Genomic DNA, 19,542 nt, shown 5'->3' on the forward strand with positions numbered 1-19,542 from the left:
ATAAAGCTGTCTAAATTAAGTGGTTTGATGTGCAAGGACTAAATTCAAAGTCACCTGAAAGTAACAAGGAGGTGAATTAATATTAACCCTTTTTTCAGGTCTCCTTTGAGTGAGATTTGAGTGAGTAATGAAAAGTTTTTCAAAGGCTACCCGTTTTTCCAGTCATAGAAAATACTTTTTTGGAAGAAAACAATATTTCACCTTGCTCTCAACATTTTTTTTCAACATGGGGCAAATTAACTGTTCTATTTTTTTCAAGCAATACAAGCTACTATATATTCTTAGCAAGTATTAAATGTTAGCTCACTGGCTATGTCCATTAAATATCAGTAAGTATAGGATACAACTTTGTTTTTGTGTATTATTGATGTAAATTGCCTCCGACTTCTTCAATAGCAAATAATTTGTTCACTTACATAAATCATTCCCAACCTACTGTTTCATTAGATTTTTTAAAATACAATTATCAAAAGACTGGAAAAACGAAGAAGCAAGATTTTAAAATCAGGTTGTTAGAAAAATGTATGACTCAAAATTTTCCAAACTTAAGTGTCCAGAAGAAACAGAGGAGCTCCTCTGCAGGTGTGTAAGTTTACTCTCAGACAAGGATTGAAGACATTTTAGATCAAGGCATGATAATGATAAGTGTATTTTTTTTTTCTTGTATATCCTGGTGTATTCAAATTTTGAAGTTTTAAAGTTCCCAGTTCTAGTTTTGCCGAGTGCTGTTTTCTCAGTTACACTCTGCCATGGTCATCAGTTGAGACCACCCTGGTGCTAACTGGAGCCTGCAGAGCATTTGCCTCCCATTGAAACCCAACTGTTGTGGGGCGGAGTCAGGTTGTGCACTTTTGAGATTAAACAGGAATACTTCTGGGATCACTTTGTGTCAAATTTCAATCCCCTCGCTCCTGAAGGAGAAAAGAGAGGTTGCCTCTCTGGTGAGAGCCATGTAACCCCTCGTCCAGCCTGTTCCCTGCCTGTTGCCCCCCCCCGACTGTACCTCTGTTTCACCGTCTCTTTCTCCCTTTTGCTCTCCCTGTCAACAGAACAATGCAGACCAAGTGGCCTTCCAAGTGGGCGGCGGCCTGTCGGCACTGGAACAAATTCTGCAGGTCATCACTGCTGCATCCACACCCACTGCAGTTCCTCGTATTCCTCACAAGTGAGTACTTACACCAAATTTACATATTTACGGCACACTTTCTGTCACATATTGAGATACATTCAAGAGTGTTCAGGTGAATCTACAAAAAAGAGTAGAGGCCTTTCCTTTCAGCGTATTACTCATTCAAGTGTCTCTTTTAAGCCAGCAGGGTGAGCTGTCCCTTTAGCGTATGATTGGGACACTTTGATTTCACAAATGCAAAGCGGCTGTTCTTGTATGTGATATTGCTGGTGACATCTTTAAATTTAGGTTCATTGTTAAGCTTAGAACAGGTATTTGTTGAGTCATTTTCTGCTGAGAGATATTCCAATGGGAATTTAAATCTCTATGAGAAAAAGCACTTGCAAAGTGACCCTATGGAGTCTTATTTTTGTAAACTAAAACTCAAATAACATGGAGAATTGTTGCATCACATCATCTAATTCAATACATTTCAGTCCACAGTGTTTGATTATGTTCTCTTATCCAACTGAGACTACAAAGTGTAACTATCAAGGCTGTATTTAAAATATATATATATATATATATATATATATATATATATATATATATATATATATATATATATATATATATATATATATATATATATATATATATATATATATATATATATATATATATATATATATATATATATATACTATAAATGATATTAAAGAAGCTGTGATTACATTTTTAATGCCTGACATCTTTAAGACAGAACAAAAATGTAGACACAGTCTTACATTGGTCTCTGGCAGTGTACGGAAACACCAGAGGCTTTTTGTGTGGGGGACTGTCAAAGTGATGTTGAAGGATACAAATAATATCAGATTTCATTTTCAAAATTGTCTTTACAAAATATAAAAGCAAACTAGGTCCATGTACCTTCCATTCATTCTATTTCCAATTCTGAAACGGAAATCGGAAAACAAAAGAACAGGCATTTTTCTTTTTTCAATATACAGTTGTGCTCATAAATATACATACCCTGGCAGAATTTATGATTTCTTGGGTAGTTTCTGTTGTCATTATGATATAAAAAGAGTAAACACAGTTGTTTGATAATTATTTGCTTCATACAACCGCTAACCATGAGTGAAAAAAAAGTTTTTCTCTTATCATTCATATTCTCTGAAAAATGGCCGAAAAAATCACAAATTATTCCAGGGTATGTAAACTTTTGAGCACAACTGTATGTAGCAGATTTTAAAACAAACAAACAACAAACCGTTTTCCATTAAAATATAGCAATAAAATTGGATTTTGTGTTGTTTTCCTATTATGGATTTTTATATTCCCTGATAAACACAAAGAATCCAATCTATGTTAATCCAAAATGCAAAAATGTGGGGATATCTGTGTGATTACAAGGTGAAGTTGGTCAAAGTTAGAAAGATATTCACAGATTCGACCTTCTCGGATTAATAACTTGCTAACGAAAAGTGGTAAAAACACAAAATATGCCTCTTTCCCGTCAGTGTAAGACAGACAACGAGCTACAATGTAATTTTCATCAATATAGGCTGTCTCTCCGTTGGGCAAATAACATTGATATCTATGCGCTGCCAGTGGTGAGGCAAGTTGGCAGGGACCGTCTACAAAGTGTACTGCCGAAAAGATAAGCTACTAAAAACAATTAATGACCTCACTCCTAAACAGTGCAGTGTCCTTAAAATCATTGCAAACCTTAATCATGTCCTTCTGATTATACAACACTTCTCACGGACCACACTATGTAATGTCCTTCTGCTCACTACTATATATTCACAATAACATAAACACCCTTCCACCACTACTTCTCTTCAAAGTTACCCTTTATCTGACCCCACTGACAACACAATTCTTTATTCCCTTCCTGTGATTGTCTGTGGAATATCATAATATGAATGAGCTAATCTCAACTAGCCTTATTTATCCCTGTTTGTAATCCCTTCATCCATAAAAACATTCTCAAAATGTCCCTTTGAGTAACAGCACTGCCCTCCTACAAAATGCAAACGTATCCATTTCTATAATCAACTTGTGTTGATTCTTTTCTCTGGAAACACAGAAAGCACATGTGTCTCATCTATCATTTAGAGTGCAGAGTATTTTTGAGTTGTGGGTCTGGGGTTTGCGTTGCCCGCGTGTAGATAACCTCAGAGAGGCGGCTGCACTCACTAGTGGGACTCTGTAATGGACTCGAATGGCCTTGCTCTCCCATTCATTAGCATTTACTGGTCTCTGAATCTCTGCTAATGGACAAATGCTTCTTATATTTATAAGGCTTTTAAAGGGCATCACATGTATATTGATTTTTTTTGTACTCTCTCTTCTTCAATCATTGTGATCTTGGGGAATTTTAAGCAGACTTCTGATAGCACAACATTTTATTTTATATTGAGAGACTTGTAGGAGAGTGTTTGCTTCTTTTTCAGACAATACGTGTGCACAATTGCACATAAAACCTGCATGCTCATAATGTATCAGACAAACTGTAGTGGAAGACAGTTAGTTTCTGTCTTATGCATCCTAGGCCATTTAAATTCTGTGGTGGATTATGAGCAATCATAAAAGAATGATATGAATTCGCTTTCTGTCATATCTAAACCTCTCTCATATGGTCACATTTGTTTCCCTGCAGAGAGTTTTATGCTAGATTAACACCAATTACACAGACACTCTATGGTGTTCAAGACTGGATAGGTTATTTTAATAACTTGTTTAAAAACAAACTTGGTGCCCCGCCTTGCTTGGCCTGCATGTCCTGTGCTGCATATTCTGCTGGATCCTGAAGAGCTGAGCCAGCTGAGAGTTTAAAGTTGAAATAAGCTTGCGATGAACATGTCAACGCAGCTGTGAAGACATTCATCCTAACAGCATATGAAGTAAACACCAGCTTCTGTAGTTTTCATATTAAAAGCTCCCTCTGTAGCTCTATGTATGTAACATTAGACAACATTTAATGTAGTTATAACAGTAGTTGCAACAGTTATAAATGAGTTAGGCGCAGCTTTTTCAGGAGAGTTCAGTGGCAGTTTTTTTCCACTTTTTTTCACTTTGTTTTGGATTGATTTTTAGGCATAGATAAAACGATAAAAACCAAGACAAACATTAAGGACATTATGGAGATAAATAAGCAAATAAGAATAAAAGAAAGATGCTAAAATGCTGACAGTAGTTGAGGTGGTGAAATTTACAGCACAAATATAAAAAAGACAAAGAAATAGTTCACAGACTTCATTAAACTAAAACAAAGTTACAGACTTTTTTTCCCAGATGTATCCCCACTCTGTGACAAATGCAATAGGTAGAGAAGCAAACTTTCTTCATAGTTTTTTTGACTACCCAAAATGATCTCTGTTTCGGTCGAGTATATTTAATACACTTTCTGAAATGTTGCATGTCATTTTGAAACCTGACCCCCTTCTTGTGCTGTTTGGAGTTTCTGATCAGACTCTCCAGTTGGATAAAAGTCAACAGCAATTGCTGTCCTATGGACTCATAATAGCTAAAAAAAAAAAAAAGCATCTTAATGTTTTGGAAAAAAGCAGAGCCTCCAGCTGTCAAAGTATGGTTAGAAGAAATGGTAAAACTCTCTCATATGGAGAGAATTCGACTCTCACTTTCAAATAATCTAGGGCAATATGGCAAGACTTGGGTTCCCCTTCTTCAATATATTCAATACATTGAAAAAACAAACTAAACTAATTACGATATATAACATTAATGGCCTCCTTTTGGAGTGGCAGGAAGTAAAGTCCCGACAGGGTGAGTGGGTATGATGGAGGTGGGGAGGGGTGGGTGGTTTTGAGTGTTATTTTTCCTCTTTGTTGTTGTTGTTGTTGACTTGTATGTTTGTTTGTTATTTTTGTTTTTCTTCATTTAATTGTAAAGGAGGAAAATATCTGTAACATTGAATGTTTTATTATTGCTACCTCAATAAATACATTTAAACATAAAAAAGACAAAGAACAAACTCTGAAACAAAACAAAACATAAGCATCAGCGTGTTTCAATATGAGTTGGTAGCAGTGTCATCTGAGTAGCCATTAGGAGGGTTCAAGCGCAATGCGAGGTGGCTTGAGAGGGAGGTATGTTGGAAGAGGTCGTCCATTTGTCCAAAAGGGGCTTCCATATTTTCATGAAAGTGTTTTCTCTGTGAGCCAATTTGTATCACAATCTTTCCAAATGCAAGACATTCCCCAAATCTTTGAGCCATTGCTGAAATGAAGGACTTTCTTCTGACTTCCACATTTGTAAAATAAGGTGTTTAGCCAACAATGTACATGCGGAAATAGATTTCCCAAAATATTTATCTATGGAAGGGTTTGTCAGTGGCAGCTTTGAAAAAACACTAAGACACATAACACTTAGACTTCCTTTGCTAAAGTTTTGCAAACTGTATAAAATGCAGGAGAGGTCCCACATTTTAACCTTGTGATTCAGCTCAGGCAGGTCAGTGGTGACGAGATGCAACACAAGGACGCAAACCCGTCTGTCTTCTTATCACTATCCGTCATCTGGATCTCTGTGTGGCCTAATGGGCTGATAGACAGACGCTAGCCCTGGAGTGCGCTACATTATCTGTTTACAGCAATGCTGCCGTATTGATCACCTCCTCCCACAAGATAAGGAGAGTGATTTACAAAAAAGGCAGCCGCGAAGATGCTCTCGCTGTATCTCTCCCCCGGGAGACTGATTCCATATTGTTACCATTACATTAATGAGCTAATTCCTCTGCGAAGCCCCGCTAATGTCCTGGTGTAACCCTGTGGTCACTGGAATGTCTCGATCAGGGTTTGTGCAGCCGGGGTCATTAGCTTCAGCTACAGAGAATATTTCACATCAGAGAAAGAAAGTGCACAAAACTGATTTGAACTCAAATTCATCTCATGATGACATGTATGAAACTGTTATGTTTTAGATCTGCCAATTACTTTCTCAGTTATTTCTTTAATCTGTATTTTTCTATTCCAAAGCCGAAGGTGATATCTTCAAATTTAACCCACTACAGATTCTATAACTTTGAAATATTAGTATTTTGCTTAAAAGAAAACTAAAACTTCTCCACTGTTATCTGCTTTTTCAAAACCACTGATCAAAGGGATACAAACTGCTATAATGACTGGACGACAGATTATCCTCAGGAATTGGAAGACCCCGGGAGAACCTCCTTTTCCTAACTGGTTGACTGAACTGGGCACAGTAGCTGCATAGGAAAGGATGTCTTATAGGATGCAGGACAGAAGAGTAAAATCTCTTCTGAAGTGGGGCGTGTATCTTGATGGGATTAACAGGCCAGAATGAAGATCAAGTGTGAAAATTAGAAGTGGATTGTATTGTTTATTATCTTTATGTCAATTTGATCTATTTATTTTTATGTTCCTTTATATGCTAAGCCACTGTAGAAGATAGCACCTGCTGAACCCTCGTGGTTAAGGTTTTGTGTATGGGTATGGGTGGGGATGGGGTAGGGATTATTTCTAACAAACAGATGTGTGTTACCGCTGTTCTGTTTTTGTAAAATAAAAATTGAAAGTCATAAAAAAAAGAAGAAAACTTAAAATGGTATATCTAATTTAGTGCTCTGTGAAGTGCCCATCACATATAAAAACACTGATAATGGAACTGGTAATATCTTGGGTATGATTTTTTTAATCAGAGTGGATTGAAGGATCTGTTTTGTCTTTCTGTTGCAATCATAGCGTGATAACTCTTGCACCTAAGGACAGTTTTAAAGAATACAAGAACTGTTTTTGGTTTATACCTCTGTCTTCCAGTAGGGGTCATTGTAGAAAGAAGAAGTGGGAAGTTTTGTACTGCTTGAGAGAGAGTGGACCCGCATCTCTTGCATTCAAGAAATAAAGCACAGAAGCTTGTCAGTGACAGTTTGTAAAGCAAAAATCAGTTTAAAAATCTTGTATCTTAATGTTTTGATCAGCCTGTGTCAATGCTTTAAATAGAGGCAGAGCTATGATAGTAAGTCACAGGTGATCTACAGAGAAGGGTGTAGAGGGCCTTAGACATTGAGTGATAACCCAATTTGTATTTCTACCTCTGTCTCACATGACCTGGTGTATCCTGTGAAATCAGACCTGCTACCTGTGGTTTTATTTCAGGATGTTTTCCACCATTTGTGTTTGTGTGTGCGCACACACACTCATGCCTCTGTGCGTGATGGTGTGTGACGGCTCATCAGATTTCTTTCCCCGTCATACCTGGCCAGTGTGGCACGACAGCCAGAGTAGATGTCCTGGAAGCACTCAGGGTATCGGGGGAGATCAACAGCAGAATCAAATTAAATGTCATTTAGATCGCGGTGAATGAAGGGATTGTTTGACAGCACAAGGAAACGGATTTGCTCCTCACCTTTTATTTTGGCTTAGGATTCTTTTTCTTCCCCTGAACACAAATTTACCCTGTTTAAGAGGCAGGGACTCAACCTGATCTGGAAGTTGGTCAGATTTCTGCAGCGTCGCTCCAGTCAGGCTTGACTGGGCACATAGGAAACACACAGAGAGGGCGAGAAATGTGAGACTCAGGTTGAGGAGCACAGATCTCAGTGCTGATAACTCTGGGCAGTGACAAAAAGCAGAAAGAGCTTTTTTACGTGCTTGTTTTCCTGTTGTCAACTGGATTGAGAGTTGGCTGTTTGCCAAAATAAACAGACATGGTGAATCGACTCATACAGTCTCTACTAGGGAAGCTTGGCTTGTAAGTATTTCTTCTTATTCAACCTTGAGAATTAAACCAAAAGTGAAGTCAGGATGATTTTTAATAATTGTGATCAAAGCCTGACTTTCAGGACTAGTTTGTCTTGTTGTTGTTCTCTAGGCTTGTCTATCACTTCCCTAAAATTAGGTGATATTTGAATATATTTTAACTCCCATGTCCCCTTTTATTGTGCATGGACCTGTTGGCCACCCAGGCAGAGCCAGAGAGGGCTGCAGGGGGGCGATACAGGATCAGGTGCGCTCCATTTCTCCACCTCTTGGCCTCATTTCTCTGTGGATTTAAAACAAAGCTGCTTGCGTACTTTAGCTGATTACATCACTCATGATATGTTTTTCACTTCCCCAATCTCTAGTTTTAATCATTGTTAGATCCTTCCAATCAGTCCCCCTGTTTAAAACTTGGGCGTTGAAAATAGAGGCACTAAACTACCATAAATAGTTTTTTACAGTGGCAGTGGGATGGGTGATGAACGATGGTGGCTTTGGTCAATTTGGGAACATGTTAAGAAAATCTCTCAACCCCGATAATGGTGTAGGTGAAGGAATTTCGCCTACCTAGATAGCCTGTCACACAACAGACATTTTTTGTGCAATATGAGACAGGTCGGCGTTGCACTTTACCAAATTGTTCCTTAAAATCTTTCACTGGAGCTGTCGTTGAGGGGCATTGAGATAGTGAGATTCCCAGCGAGGGCCGGCTATCAGGTGTCGTACTCATCAAGCTCAATTAGGTGGGTGGAAACCAAAGACAGATCACTGTGATGGTTCATTGTACAGGCTGGTGTAAGGGCATAACTCAAACATGCCTTTGACAGCCTCCTTATTTGTTCAGAGATGACCAAAGACAAGCCTGATTAGCTTTGTTACAAAGCAATTGCATGCTCATTACAGGAGCAGCTGAGTGACTTGGTTTTGGAGCCAGAGGGGGGCAGATCTGGCTTGTCAGAAGTGATGTGATTTAATTACAATGTAGTTGTTAGGTTAGAAAGAGAAAATAAAGCCATGCTTTGAATTGAATCTTGAGAAAAAAAACGGGCTGTCATCTGTGTGGAGTGTGGAGTGCTTCTGGAAAATAATCTGTCCTTTTTGTTAGAAAATCAAAAAATTCTCTCTTTAAGAAGACTGATGTTTAGAGGGAACCTGTCGATGTATTCCCTGTTCATACATGTGGACACTTCTATGTTTTTTTTTAGCTGTATTATACAAAATATGGAAGCCCTTTTTTAGGCTACTCAACTCTCAACTCAACTTTATTTATATAGCACCTTTCATACATAAAAACATGCAGCCCAAAGTGCCTCACAGATTAATAGAGAGACAGAAAACAACAGCAATGGTAAAATAAAAAAAGGCATGATTATAAATAAATTAAAAAAAAAGTTAAAAATAAGGTAAAGTTAACAAGATCAGGTGAATACAATAAATAAATAGATAAATAAATAAATAATTAGATAAGATAAATATTTGTTAAAGCAATGATTCAAATATTACTGGTTAAAATAATAATAAAAATTACAGCCGCAAGCAGTGATGAACAGGCCCTCGCACACCTGTAGCCACCTCCTCATGTGAGCCATTGCCTGATATGAGCTTCCGCCTGATGATTTGGTGGGATTTTGGGCATTTCAAAGCCCCCAAAAATCAATTTCCTGTTTATGGCGAGAAATGTGCATTTGATGCACCACCTGAAAGTCTGCCACGCCCAAAATTTTAGTCTGAACGGAATGCCATCTAAAAACTTTGAATCGTCAATGTGTCTACTATAGAATGTGCCTTGTTGGGTCTGAATTGGAGAAAAACCCTAGGCTGAGGTCCTCAAAGTATGCACCCTTATTTGGGCGCCATTTTTAATTTTCAACGCTAGGTGGCGCTCATCCTGTTGAGTTTCAGATATGGGTGTAAGAGGCTTTTTTGTGCGTCCTGATGCCATGAATATGCATATACATTTTCATGCATGTAGCTCAAAATAACCTCTATGGGGAGGGGGTTTTGAAAATTCTAGGGGGACCCAAAGAGTCTCAAATAACACAATTTTAGTCTGACTTGATCAGAGAAAAGGCCTAGGGCAAGATCTCTTAAATACGTACCCCTGCGAATCAGGTAGAAAGAAAGAAAGAAAGAAAGAAAGAAAGAAAGAAAGAAAGAAAGAAAGAAAGAAAGAAAGAAAGATCTTTCGGGGTTCCAATAGGGACTGACATTGTCGGTGCTCGGGCCCTAATAATAAAAATAAAAATAATAAGGCTAGAAAAAAATGAACCATCAACTCCCAATTATACAAAAATTCAGGTGAAGAAAACAGTCTCTCAAATCATCACTCAATACACAAAACAAGGAGCATTTCAACGCAGAGCAAGGACAACATTTAAATTCCCACTGTGCACACTTAGGACATGAACTGCTTTCCCAGCAGATAGAAGCTGTTCTCAAAGAAATGTAGATTATGCTTCAGAGGAAAAACCTTTAGCAATTAATACAACAAACATCTGGCAGGAGAAGAGCACCAAATCTCTGTTCTCAAAGGTGTAACCCGAACACTACCATTGACCAAGATGAACTTTATCCGGCTGTTGTGAAACCGCTCTTTGACAGTAATCAAGTCAGTCCTGCGTAGTCATTTATCTCTGATAGGTCATATGATATCCGTACTATTGTGCACTACATGATTTCAAAGACCAGGAAAGTGACTTAAGGCATTAGAAGTAACTCCTGTCCTGTAGAGGAATGTATGAGGCAGTCACCAGAGCTTATATTTCATTAGCTGTGTGAAACAGGGAGTCACAGAGAAATATTGGAAGAAAAAAGAAGTTGAGTTGTCGTTCTGGTATTTGCTTAGAAGCTGGCGTTGTCCTATGTTGTGTGGAGAGTCTTAAGTCGTGATGCAGCAACAGCGCGCACGGCATAGTTTTGGTTGGGATCTCATGTTACCTGACCTTACCTCATACTCAACACAGGCTGCTATATCAGTGCACTTAAGTTTTTATGCAGCATGTATGCTTTAATAAAGTTACTGTCCATAAAGCTGCCATATAGGACATTATCAATTTGCAGGAAAGGCTTTGCTCTTATTGTTTTCAGGTGGACGGAAGTAAGCTTTGATGTTAGATTAGGGCACTATCCGATCACTCAAAATAAAGTGCTTCTCACATTAACACCACATTCCACGTATGACAGCTTAACTCTGCAATGTCAATAATGATGCAGCAAGATGACTGATCTGCCCACTAGCGACTGCACAGCATAGACGAGAGGGGAGTTATTGACAGACTTGGGTCTGCCTCAGTGTAATCTATTTTCCTGCACTATGCCAGCGTGGTTTGACTGAAAACGTACAGCAGATGTGAAGGTTTTGGTAGATATCAAAATGTTTACCATTTGAAATAAACATGGCCTACTTTAGGCACCGGCAAGGCAGATTCCTTTCTTGCAGTGAGCAGATAGGACACGCCATTCCGCCAATGGCTAAAATATACAGTTGTCAGAAAATATTAACTGATGAAACGAGGCTGAGGAGGAGTAGCAGTCACAGCAGAACCACTGGTCAGTTATCTGTAGCATTAATCTTCTCTGCGACTTGTTTCAGAGCAGACATAATACAGAAGCATGCTTGCTGGCGGAGCTCTGGACGCTGCCTGTCGGGCGTGAGGAGCTGCTGAGAGGAATAGTTTTATCTCTCCAGTGGAAATGCTGCACCATCTCAGCCTAGATGGGACAGAGATTACAATGCTCAGCTCCTCTGAAGATGGCTGTAGAGAGGGGAGTATCCGCATAAGTAGCTGTTGTGAGTGTTTTGATTCCTCAGATCTGCTTCCTTTCTTTCACTGTCAGTGAGATATGCTTTTTTGACATGTGGAGACAAACTACATCCTTAAAGAACTACAAATACAGGAGAGTGTGTTTGGTTTCCTGATGGCTGCAGATAGTCTTGTCAATGCCCAGGGTTAGACACTTACAGCCCAGAAGTAGGGTTTCTATAACAGACTGCAATGAACAGCAAACTTCGGTGTTGTTTTTCTTGAAATAATAATGAATGATTATTTTTTGTCATCTTTCTGTTTTAGATCCCTCTGTGCTGCTACAAACACCTACTACCTAGCCTGTTCCTGCTGCCCGCTCAACTGCTCCTATGTGCTGTTTAGCAACAAGATAGCACTCCTCATGGACCTGCTGCTGCATCAGCTTACAGTAAGTACAGCCCATTATATCGAGGCATACTCTGCCATGACAAGCAAAATGTTTCTGGAATGATGAAATTTAAGACGATAATTGTATTCCAATGTTGCCAGTAGTGCTTTTTAAATTCTACATAGTACAATAAATGTATAGCTTTCAAGGTTGTTCCTGGTATGATCAAAGTATTTCTAAGGCAGCCACACATTAATGCAGCCTCTTTATTGAACCCTCCTTGTTTTCTTAACATTAATCTGTTGATATACAGTGCTTTGACCGCTGTGAAAACTGTGCCTTTCTGCAGGTGTCTGCTCTTGCCACAATGTTAATGAAAGACAGACAAAGACACAAGCCAACGAGAAACAAAACCAATTGCCCAACCTCTCTACAGATGCCTCCAGACTAGGGAATGTGAGAGCGTAGTCAGGCTTGCAGGCAGTCTGTATTGCGGCGACATGTCAGCCTATATCCTTCAGCACTCTGTAAGAAGGACTGTAAACATCAGCCCACTCCAAACATCTAACGGTGGCGGCGCGCTGGGGCCGCCTACACTCAAAGGCAACACAGACAGGACAAGGCACAGGCACAGGGTTGTGGTACATGCATGAACTCTACTGGGGCTTCCTTCTCTAGCGCTGAGTTCCAATCCAGAGCAGTCATATTTCCTGAGGGCACGCAGGGAGAGTTTGCCCGTATGCTTCAGTTTATATAAAACATATCCCAGCAGCTGCTCTGCTGACTGACATATCCAGCAGCACTGCAGGAGACAAACTAACCGTTCTCAGTTTGTTCAATGCAGATCAAGAAAATATCCACAAAAACCTTCCGACACTCTCCTTCAAAATGTTGTGATTTAATTTACAGCTCAGACTAAATTTTAAAAGTCTGATTTTTCTGAATGGTTATGATGTTTTTCCATCAGCCAGCTATGTGCATATTCCTGTTTCTGGTATGTGTGTGAGCAACAGAGTGGAGCAGTGGGGGTTGCTCTGCCATACGAGTGTGTACCATTTTAATTAGATTTGTGGAGAATGTCGGTGGATTTACCTTTGCTGTCAGCATTCACCCCAACCATTAGACCAAATGAGGAGTTTTTTTTATCATTGCAAGGCTCTCCACGTTACACCGTAGCACTACACTTTTAGACTTTGACATCTCTTTGAGTGTTTTATGATGTTTGTCTGAAAAAGGAAATGGGAAAAATGCTCATCTAAGTAGACTTTTTTTTTTTTGTATGAACAGCCTTTTTATTTCAGCTTTCATATTGTTGGCTTCTGTCTCCCCTCCTGTTCCTACTTGTTTACACCAGCTGTTTTTGTGATTTCTTTGGCTGCTACAAACTTTTTAATGTAGTTATAAAACTCACAGGAGCATAATCAAATCGTTTGTTGCCCAAAGCTGGTTAGCAGTAAAGTCACTGAACTGTGTAATGTACTTATGATGCAGGGGAGTTATTTTGCTGAATAACAACAGGATATAATGTTAACTCCTGGTAATTGATGGATTTTTTTTAACACTGTCGATAATGTATCAAATGACAATGGACGCAGGATTCTAATGCAGTCTCTCAGGATTAGGATTCATAAAATAAAGGTTAATTCTTTGTCTGTCTGTTATATAAAATATATATATTTTTTAATATTTGCAGCTGTATGTCCCAGAAGAGGACAAATCCATTTTTGGGCGCAGTGTGAACAAACAAGTCTTTGAAGGTTTGACGACAGGCCTGCTGCAGGCCATCGCTACCATCCTGGGGTCTCTGTGGCCTCAGATCCCTGAGTCTGGACAAGGCGAGAAGACATGGATTTCCTCCCCAGATGCCAAGGTCAAGAGCTCTGCCACAGAGTCCTTCAACACTCGCACACAAGACCTCATCAGGTATTTTTTTTTCTTCTCTGCTCTCACACTGCTTCTTCTCCTCCCACATAGCACCTCTCTTCCTCATCTCATGACCTTTTTACCTTCTGTTCTACATCTCAGCTGTACTCCTCTTGACTGGGTTGAGAGTTGGTCAACCTGATTTCCTCAACAGCGTGCTTTATGTAAATAATAGGCTGACAAAACGTCAGCTCTCTTGGAAATGATCCAGCTTGTGTTAAGTTAGGTGGTGTTAAGCAGCGGTAATGTGAGAATGAGCTTGTTTTCTGGCATCTTTCCAGCTCGGACTTTTCTCTACACGTTCAGCACAGCGCTATATTTCAAGTGAAAAATGTAAAAGTAGCATAAACACAGAGCACTTCCAAAAAGCTTTGAAAGGTCTCCTTGAACCTGGCATTGGAGCTGGCCGTGTTGGTCTGGGGCAGTAGGAGTTGGGGTTGTGTTGGAGAAATGTGGGCTATGAGGAAAGGCAGACCCGCCCTGATGAAGCCTTGTGGAAGAGCGCGGCCTTTCCACCATCCCTCCCACAAGCAATGATTCATCTGGACAGAGCAGCTGTACAGGCCCACCACTCTCATCCAACGACCCAGTCGTAACCCTGGAGACAGGGGAGGGCCTGAGAAAAATGGTATCGTCAGGCTGTAATCCCGAGTATGAGCACAAGATTTACCTCAGCTGCCTTGCATAATGTATAAACTATTGAGGAAGAACGGAAGATCAAAACAAATTTAGGTTTTGCTACACTCTCCCACAATGCAAACCTACACTTTACAAAAATCCAAGATCACTATTCCTTCCTCTCTCATTACCAGCTTCTCAGTTTGGCTTTCAGAGCTTTTAGCCCCCATATCATTTTCATACATGTTTTCACTTCATGCTCATTTTGATAAAACACATCAAGTGGTAAGTTCGACCACCGAGCAGGCTGTCAAATTCAGAGCAGGCATTGAACAGAACAGTCGACATGAGGAAAGATCCTTTCAACAGAAGTAAAGCTGTGGAAGAGGATCAAGTCAAAACAATGGCACTTGGTTCAAGTGTCAAATATCCTGCAGTGGAGTCTGAAAACGGTCATAATCACCTGTTTGAAGAGACGACTCCAGTGAGTGACAGTTCTAACAAAAAACGGTATGTGGAATCAGCCGAGTCATGACGGTGATAAGGAGAAGAAACACTGCTTTCAGAGGGGACCACACCGAGTAAAACTAACACCTGATTGGCAGATGTAATGCTCTGTAGATGTTCATAAGCTTTTTGCCTGAGCTGAGCCTTAAGGTGCAGGAATACCTGAGCTATGGGAATACAGCCTCAGGTCAGTAAACTGTCGAAGGCCCAGAGCCGTCCTGGCACAAGGGCCACACCAGCCCTCTAATGACACTATTAGCGGTGATTTGTGGCTGAAAGAGTACAGGGAACATGATCATGAGACCTGTCATTGGCAAAGACAAATTGGAGATATCACAGTAATAGCAGGGGGTGGAGGGCGTAGGTGAGGTATCCGCTTTCAGCTGCAGTGCTGTGGAAGTATGCACAGTAAAGGCCTTTGTTTGCCTGCAGTGAGATGCATTTTTTGTAGATTTTAGGAGAATGTTATTAACCATGTCTCATTTTTTCTCTCCTTGTGTGTTTCTCCCAGCTACGTAGTAAACATGGGTTTGATCGACAAGCTGTACGGGTGCTTCTTGTCAGTCCAAGGTCCCGTAGACGAGCTCCCCAAGATGTCCGCTTTCCTCCAGCAAGCCTCGGCTCTGCTGCACAGCATGTGCAAGCTGTGTTTTGTCGTAACCGGACGGTAAGCACGTCTCGTACTGCGTTACACACCTGAAGCAGATCTGTGATCTCTTCAGCCTCCTCCAAATGAACACACTCCTTTTCTCTGTGACACTAATAACAAAGACTGAGTCGCTGTCACAAGGATCCATAAAGACTGGGGCTCACAGTTAACTCAAACAAAGACTGCGGTTCGTCTGCTATCAGCCAGCAGGTCGTTTCCTCCAGCCGGCTAGCTTGCTAAGCTGTCGTTACTGCACATAGAGATAGGCATCTACTTGACCCAGTGCTCTGTCACTCACCATAAACCTTAGCCTGCAGCGTGGGGGGAGCCCACCCACGTGTGCTACAGTGACCTCCACACATAGAGGTTCAGTGGCCCCGCTGACAGAGGCTAAGCACACAGTCACACCAAGGGACACAATTCCTCACTTAAGAGGAAAAGAGAAGCTGACCATGGCTTTAGGGCCAGAAATGCTTTGATGGTGTGCCTTTGAACAGCTTGAGCCAGATATCAATCAAGTCAATTAAGTTTTCCTCCATAATAAGCTCACTCTTTGGCAGTACATTACTCTATAATCTTGTCATTGCGTTTTTAGTGTTGCTCAGCTTGCTACTGTACCTTGGCAGCTGCAAGGTGCAGCAGTGACAATCACCAGCAGCTTCAACACGACCAAGTCACTGAATATCTGTGAGAAAACAAAGCTCCACACTTTGCAGGTTTAATGAGTCCAGCAACCTTTTTTTTCTGCCAAGATTCTCCATGGGTCATATACATGAACCCTCAGTAGGCTTGTAGAATATTTTGACCATGCCAGTTGCTGTGTCAGGGGATTACAGTGGCATTAGAGGTTGTGTTCTTGCCTAGCAGCATATTTCACACAGAGCCTGTTGGCTAACATCAAGTATCAGCATGCACTGTAGGATCCATCCAGAGGTCACACACCCTCCTTTCTACATGGCTACAAATCATAGCTGCTGCAGCCGCTGCTGCTGTAGTTTTAAATTGTCTGTCTGGACTAGCCAAAGGTTTTCCCATGAGTCTTCTGCATTGCCACTAAAAACATTACTTTAACAAAAATGCTGTAAAATGTTATAAAATTGATATGCTTATAAAGTGTTTTTATAGGCAAGGCAAGTTTATTTATAAAGCACCATTCATACAAAGAGCAATTCAAAATGCTTTACAGAGTTAAAAACAAAAATCAAAACAGTAGCAATCAACAAAAACACACAGCAAACACTTAAAACATTTTATATGTGTCCAGTTATGTTTGATCTACTCTCTCTCTCTCTCTGTGTACTTATGTAACTTAACGTACATAGTAAATAGTGTTGGGTCTTATTATTTATTTAAATTAGGAGGGATTATTATAAATAATCAGCCGCCTTCGCTGCTCTGAAGTCAGTAACCTGCAGAGTCTTACTGTCCCGCCGGACACAGAATCACAACTGATCTTGTCTTAACCGAAGTGAACCTTTAATCATTCATCTCAGAACTTCTTCCCAAGGATTAAGACTCGCACATTGAATCTTCTCTGTGTCAAGTGGCAGCCCGAAGCTGGCTCAGACCTCTTGACATCCCCGCAGGGGGCCCAACAGCCCAACATTTAATTGTAGATCCAATATCAGGTTAATTCCATAACGCCATACCTTGTCAGAAAATACCCAATTTAAAATATGACATTAAACAAACATAAAATATTTTAAAATCTTGTACACTTACGCATGAACTGAAAGTGGTCAAATAATGCCATTTGAATTACATTAAGGGTGAAGAGATGAGATGATTTTAAATCTTGGAGGATTTTCATCCTAACTGGCAGGAAGTAACTTATACTTGTGACTTAAAAAGTGACAGAGTGAAAGCTTATGCATGCTAAGACTTAAAATCGGTGTATTCCATAAATGAACAACATCCCATTAAGAGGAGGAGATGAACTTGGAAAAAGCAGCTTTGATCCAACATGCTGGATCACAGCACAACAGAACAAACAGAGTGGTCTCTCTTATCTAAAGTAAATTATTCTCAAAGTCTTTGTCAAGTGAGTTCATCTAAAGCCTGCTGAGGTCCAGATGTTTTTGTATTTTCCTCAGTTTTAGGTTGCAGTGAAAAAAACGTGACACTGCATTTTACATTCCTCCAACAGCAAGAACATTTGATGTGTCCGTTACCTTGGCAAAAAATTATGATTCACATTCTCATCCTGATGATCATCAAAACATGCTAAACTAAAAATGCCCCTAAACGAAATAATTGCATTAGTTAACTTTACATATAAGGAAACAAAATAGCTGTTGAATCTTAAATAGCACCAATTTTTCCTCTTAGTGAGTAAGTGCAACCTCTAATCATAACATCCCCCCCTGCATATACAAACAATAAATGAATACATTCATGTGTCTGCCTTGGTCTGTGTGTCACTTGAGTGTATTGTGAGTGTATTCACGGTTATTCTCATATGTTTTCTTTTTTCTTTTTTTTTTTTTTGAACATTCTTTTTATTAATTTTCACATTGAAAACAATAGCTCAGGACAGCTTAACATACTTTTTGCATAGTTGGTCTAATATTCACATCCAGCATTCATCAGTCCAGCATACTACAGTTGTAATAGGCAGTTGTATTGCACATTAGTAGAACAATCCTTAAGCCCTTAAGTATCTTCATTATAAATTGCACTTAATATTTAGAAGATTCAGAGGTTTCTCCCATTTTCTTTTAAAAAGATGAGCTCTTCCTCCGATACAGTATCTAAACTTCTCTAAAGTGACAACTTCAGATATCAGAGATTTCCACAATATAACAGATGGATTCATCTCCCACCCACTATGTCATTATAGCCTCTCAGAAGTTTTCATGATCGACTTATTGAGCATTTGTAGTGCAATCTTTCATCATTCTGTCCCTTTACGTGAAAACAGAAGCAAAATATATCCATGCTTCTGTGCTCCTTTGTGTCATATCTTTATTTTTTATTTAATGACCTTTACATATATTTTTTTGTTTTTTGACAATATCCCCCTCGCTCTCTTCCTTTCCAGTGCTCCTAGTATATTTGACAATAAACGCCAGGACCCAACAGGACTAACGGCCCTGTTGCAGTCCACGGACCTGGTGGGAGTGGTGCACACTCTGTATTGTATCCTGCTGCACAGTTTCGCACCAGAGTCTGCTTCCCAGAGTCAGGAGCCCTACGGCCCCGGGGTCATCCAGGTGGCCTTGCAGGGCATCCGCTTCCTCAACAGTTTTGCCCTGCTTGACCTATCCGCCTTCCAGGTATTTATAATAACAAATCCAATATAAATTTCACTTCTCTCATTTTGCTATTGGTGACTCAGGATGTGGTAGAGATTTCTTTTCTTAATGATTCTTTTTCTGATGTGTGTTTTGTGTGGGTGTTTTGTATTTTTGAGATGTAATAAAACAATCAAAACATGATTTATTTGTGGGGAACTGATGCTGGTGGCTTTGTTTTGAGCCATTGGAAGAAGAGATACTCTTCTCAGGACAAAGCTGACCTATGGACATGAGCTCGGTTGCCCTTTGACCCTTGGTCCGTTGTTGGAGTTGACCTGGTGGGTCAGCAGCTAGGATGTAGCACGTGTGATTCGAGCTACGAGCAGGGCCATACATTATCCAGCACGAGGAGGAGAGGGCGACCACTTCCCTGAGCTAAATCATCACACAGACTGAAAGGCATGAGAGCAAGCTAGAATGCTGTTAATTATTTTAATGTCTTGTGGTAATTACTTTGAAGCAGCTTCCTCTCACTGACCCGCCTCATTCAGGCAACTCAAAACAGCTGGAAATCAAAGCATTCTGCTGCTGGAGTTTTATGAACATTTTAAATAATGT

General features: G+C 40.0%; 1 protein-coding gene across 1 annotated transcript in view; it reads left to right on the forward strand.

The window, feature by feature from the left end:
- scaper (S-phase cyclin A-associated protein in the ER) overlaps positions 1–19,542 on the forward strand; it is a 70,176-nt gene that overhangs the window by 41,930 nt on the left and 8,704 nt on the right. Inside the window, exons 23-27 of the mRNA XM_034686534.1 lie at positions 1,050–1,165; positions 11,928–12,051; positions 13,685–13,914; positions 15,551–15,706; positions 18,729–18,963. Of these exons, the coding sequence (XP_034542425.1) occupies positions 1,050–1,165; positions 11,928–12,051; positions 13,685–13,914; positions 15,551–15,706; positions 18,729–18,963 (861 nt within the window). The remainder of the gene's footprint in view (positions 1–1,049; positions 1,166–11,927; positions 12,052–13,684; positions 13,915–15,550; positions 15,707–18,728; positions 18,964–19,542) is intronic.

This window comes from Notolabrus celidotus, chromosome 6 (assembly GCF_009762535.1).
Source record: "Notolabrus celidotus isolate fNotCel1 chromosome 6, fNotCel1.pri, whole genome shotgun sequence".
Lineage (NCBI taxonomy): Eukaryota > Metazoa > Chordata > Actinopteri > Labriformes > Labridae > Notolabrus > Notolabrus celidotus.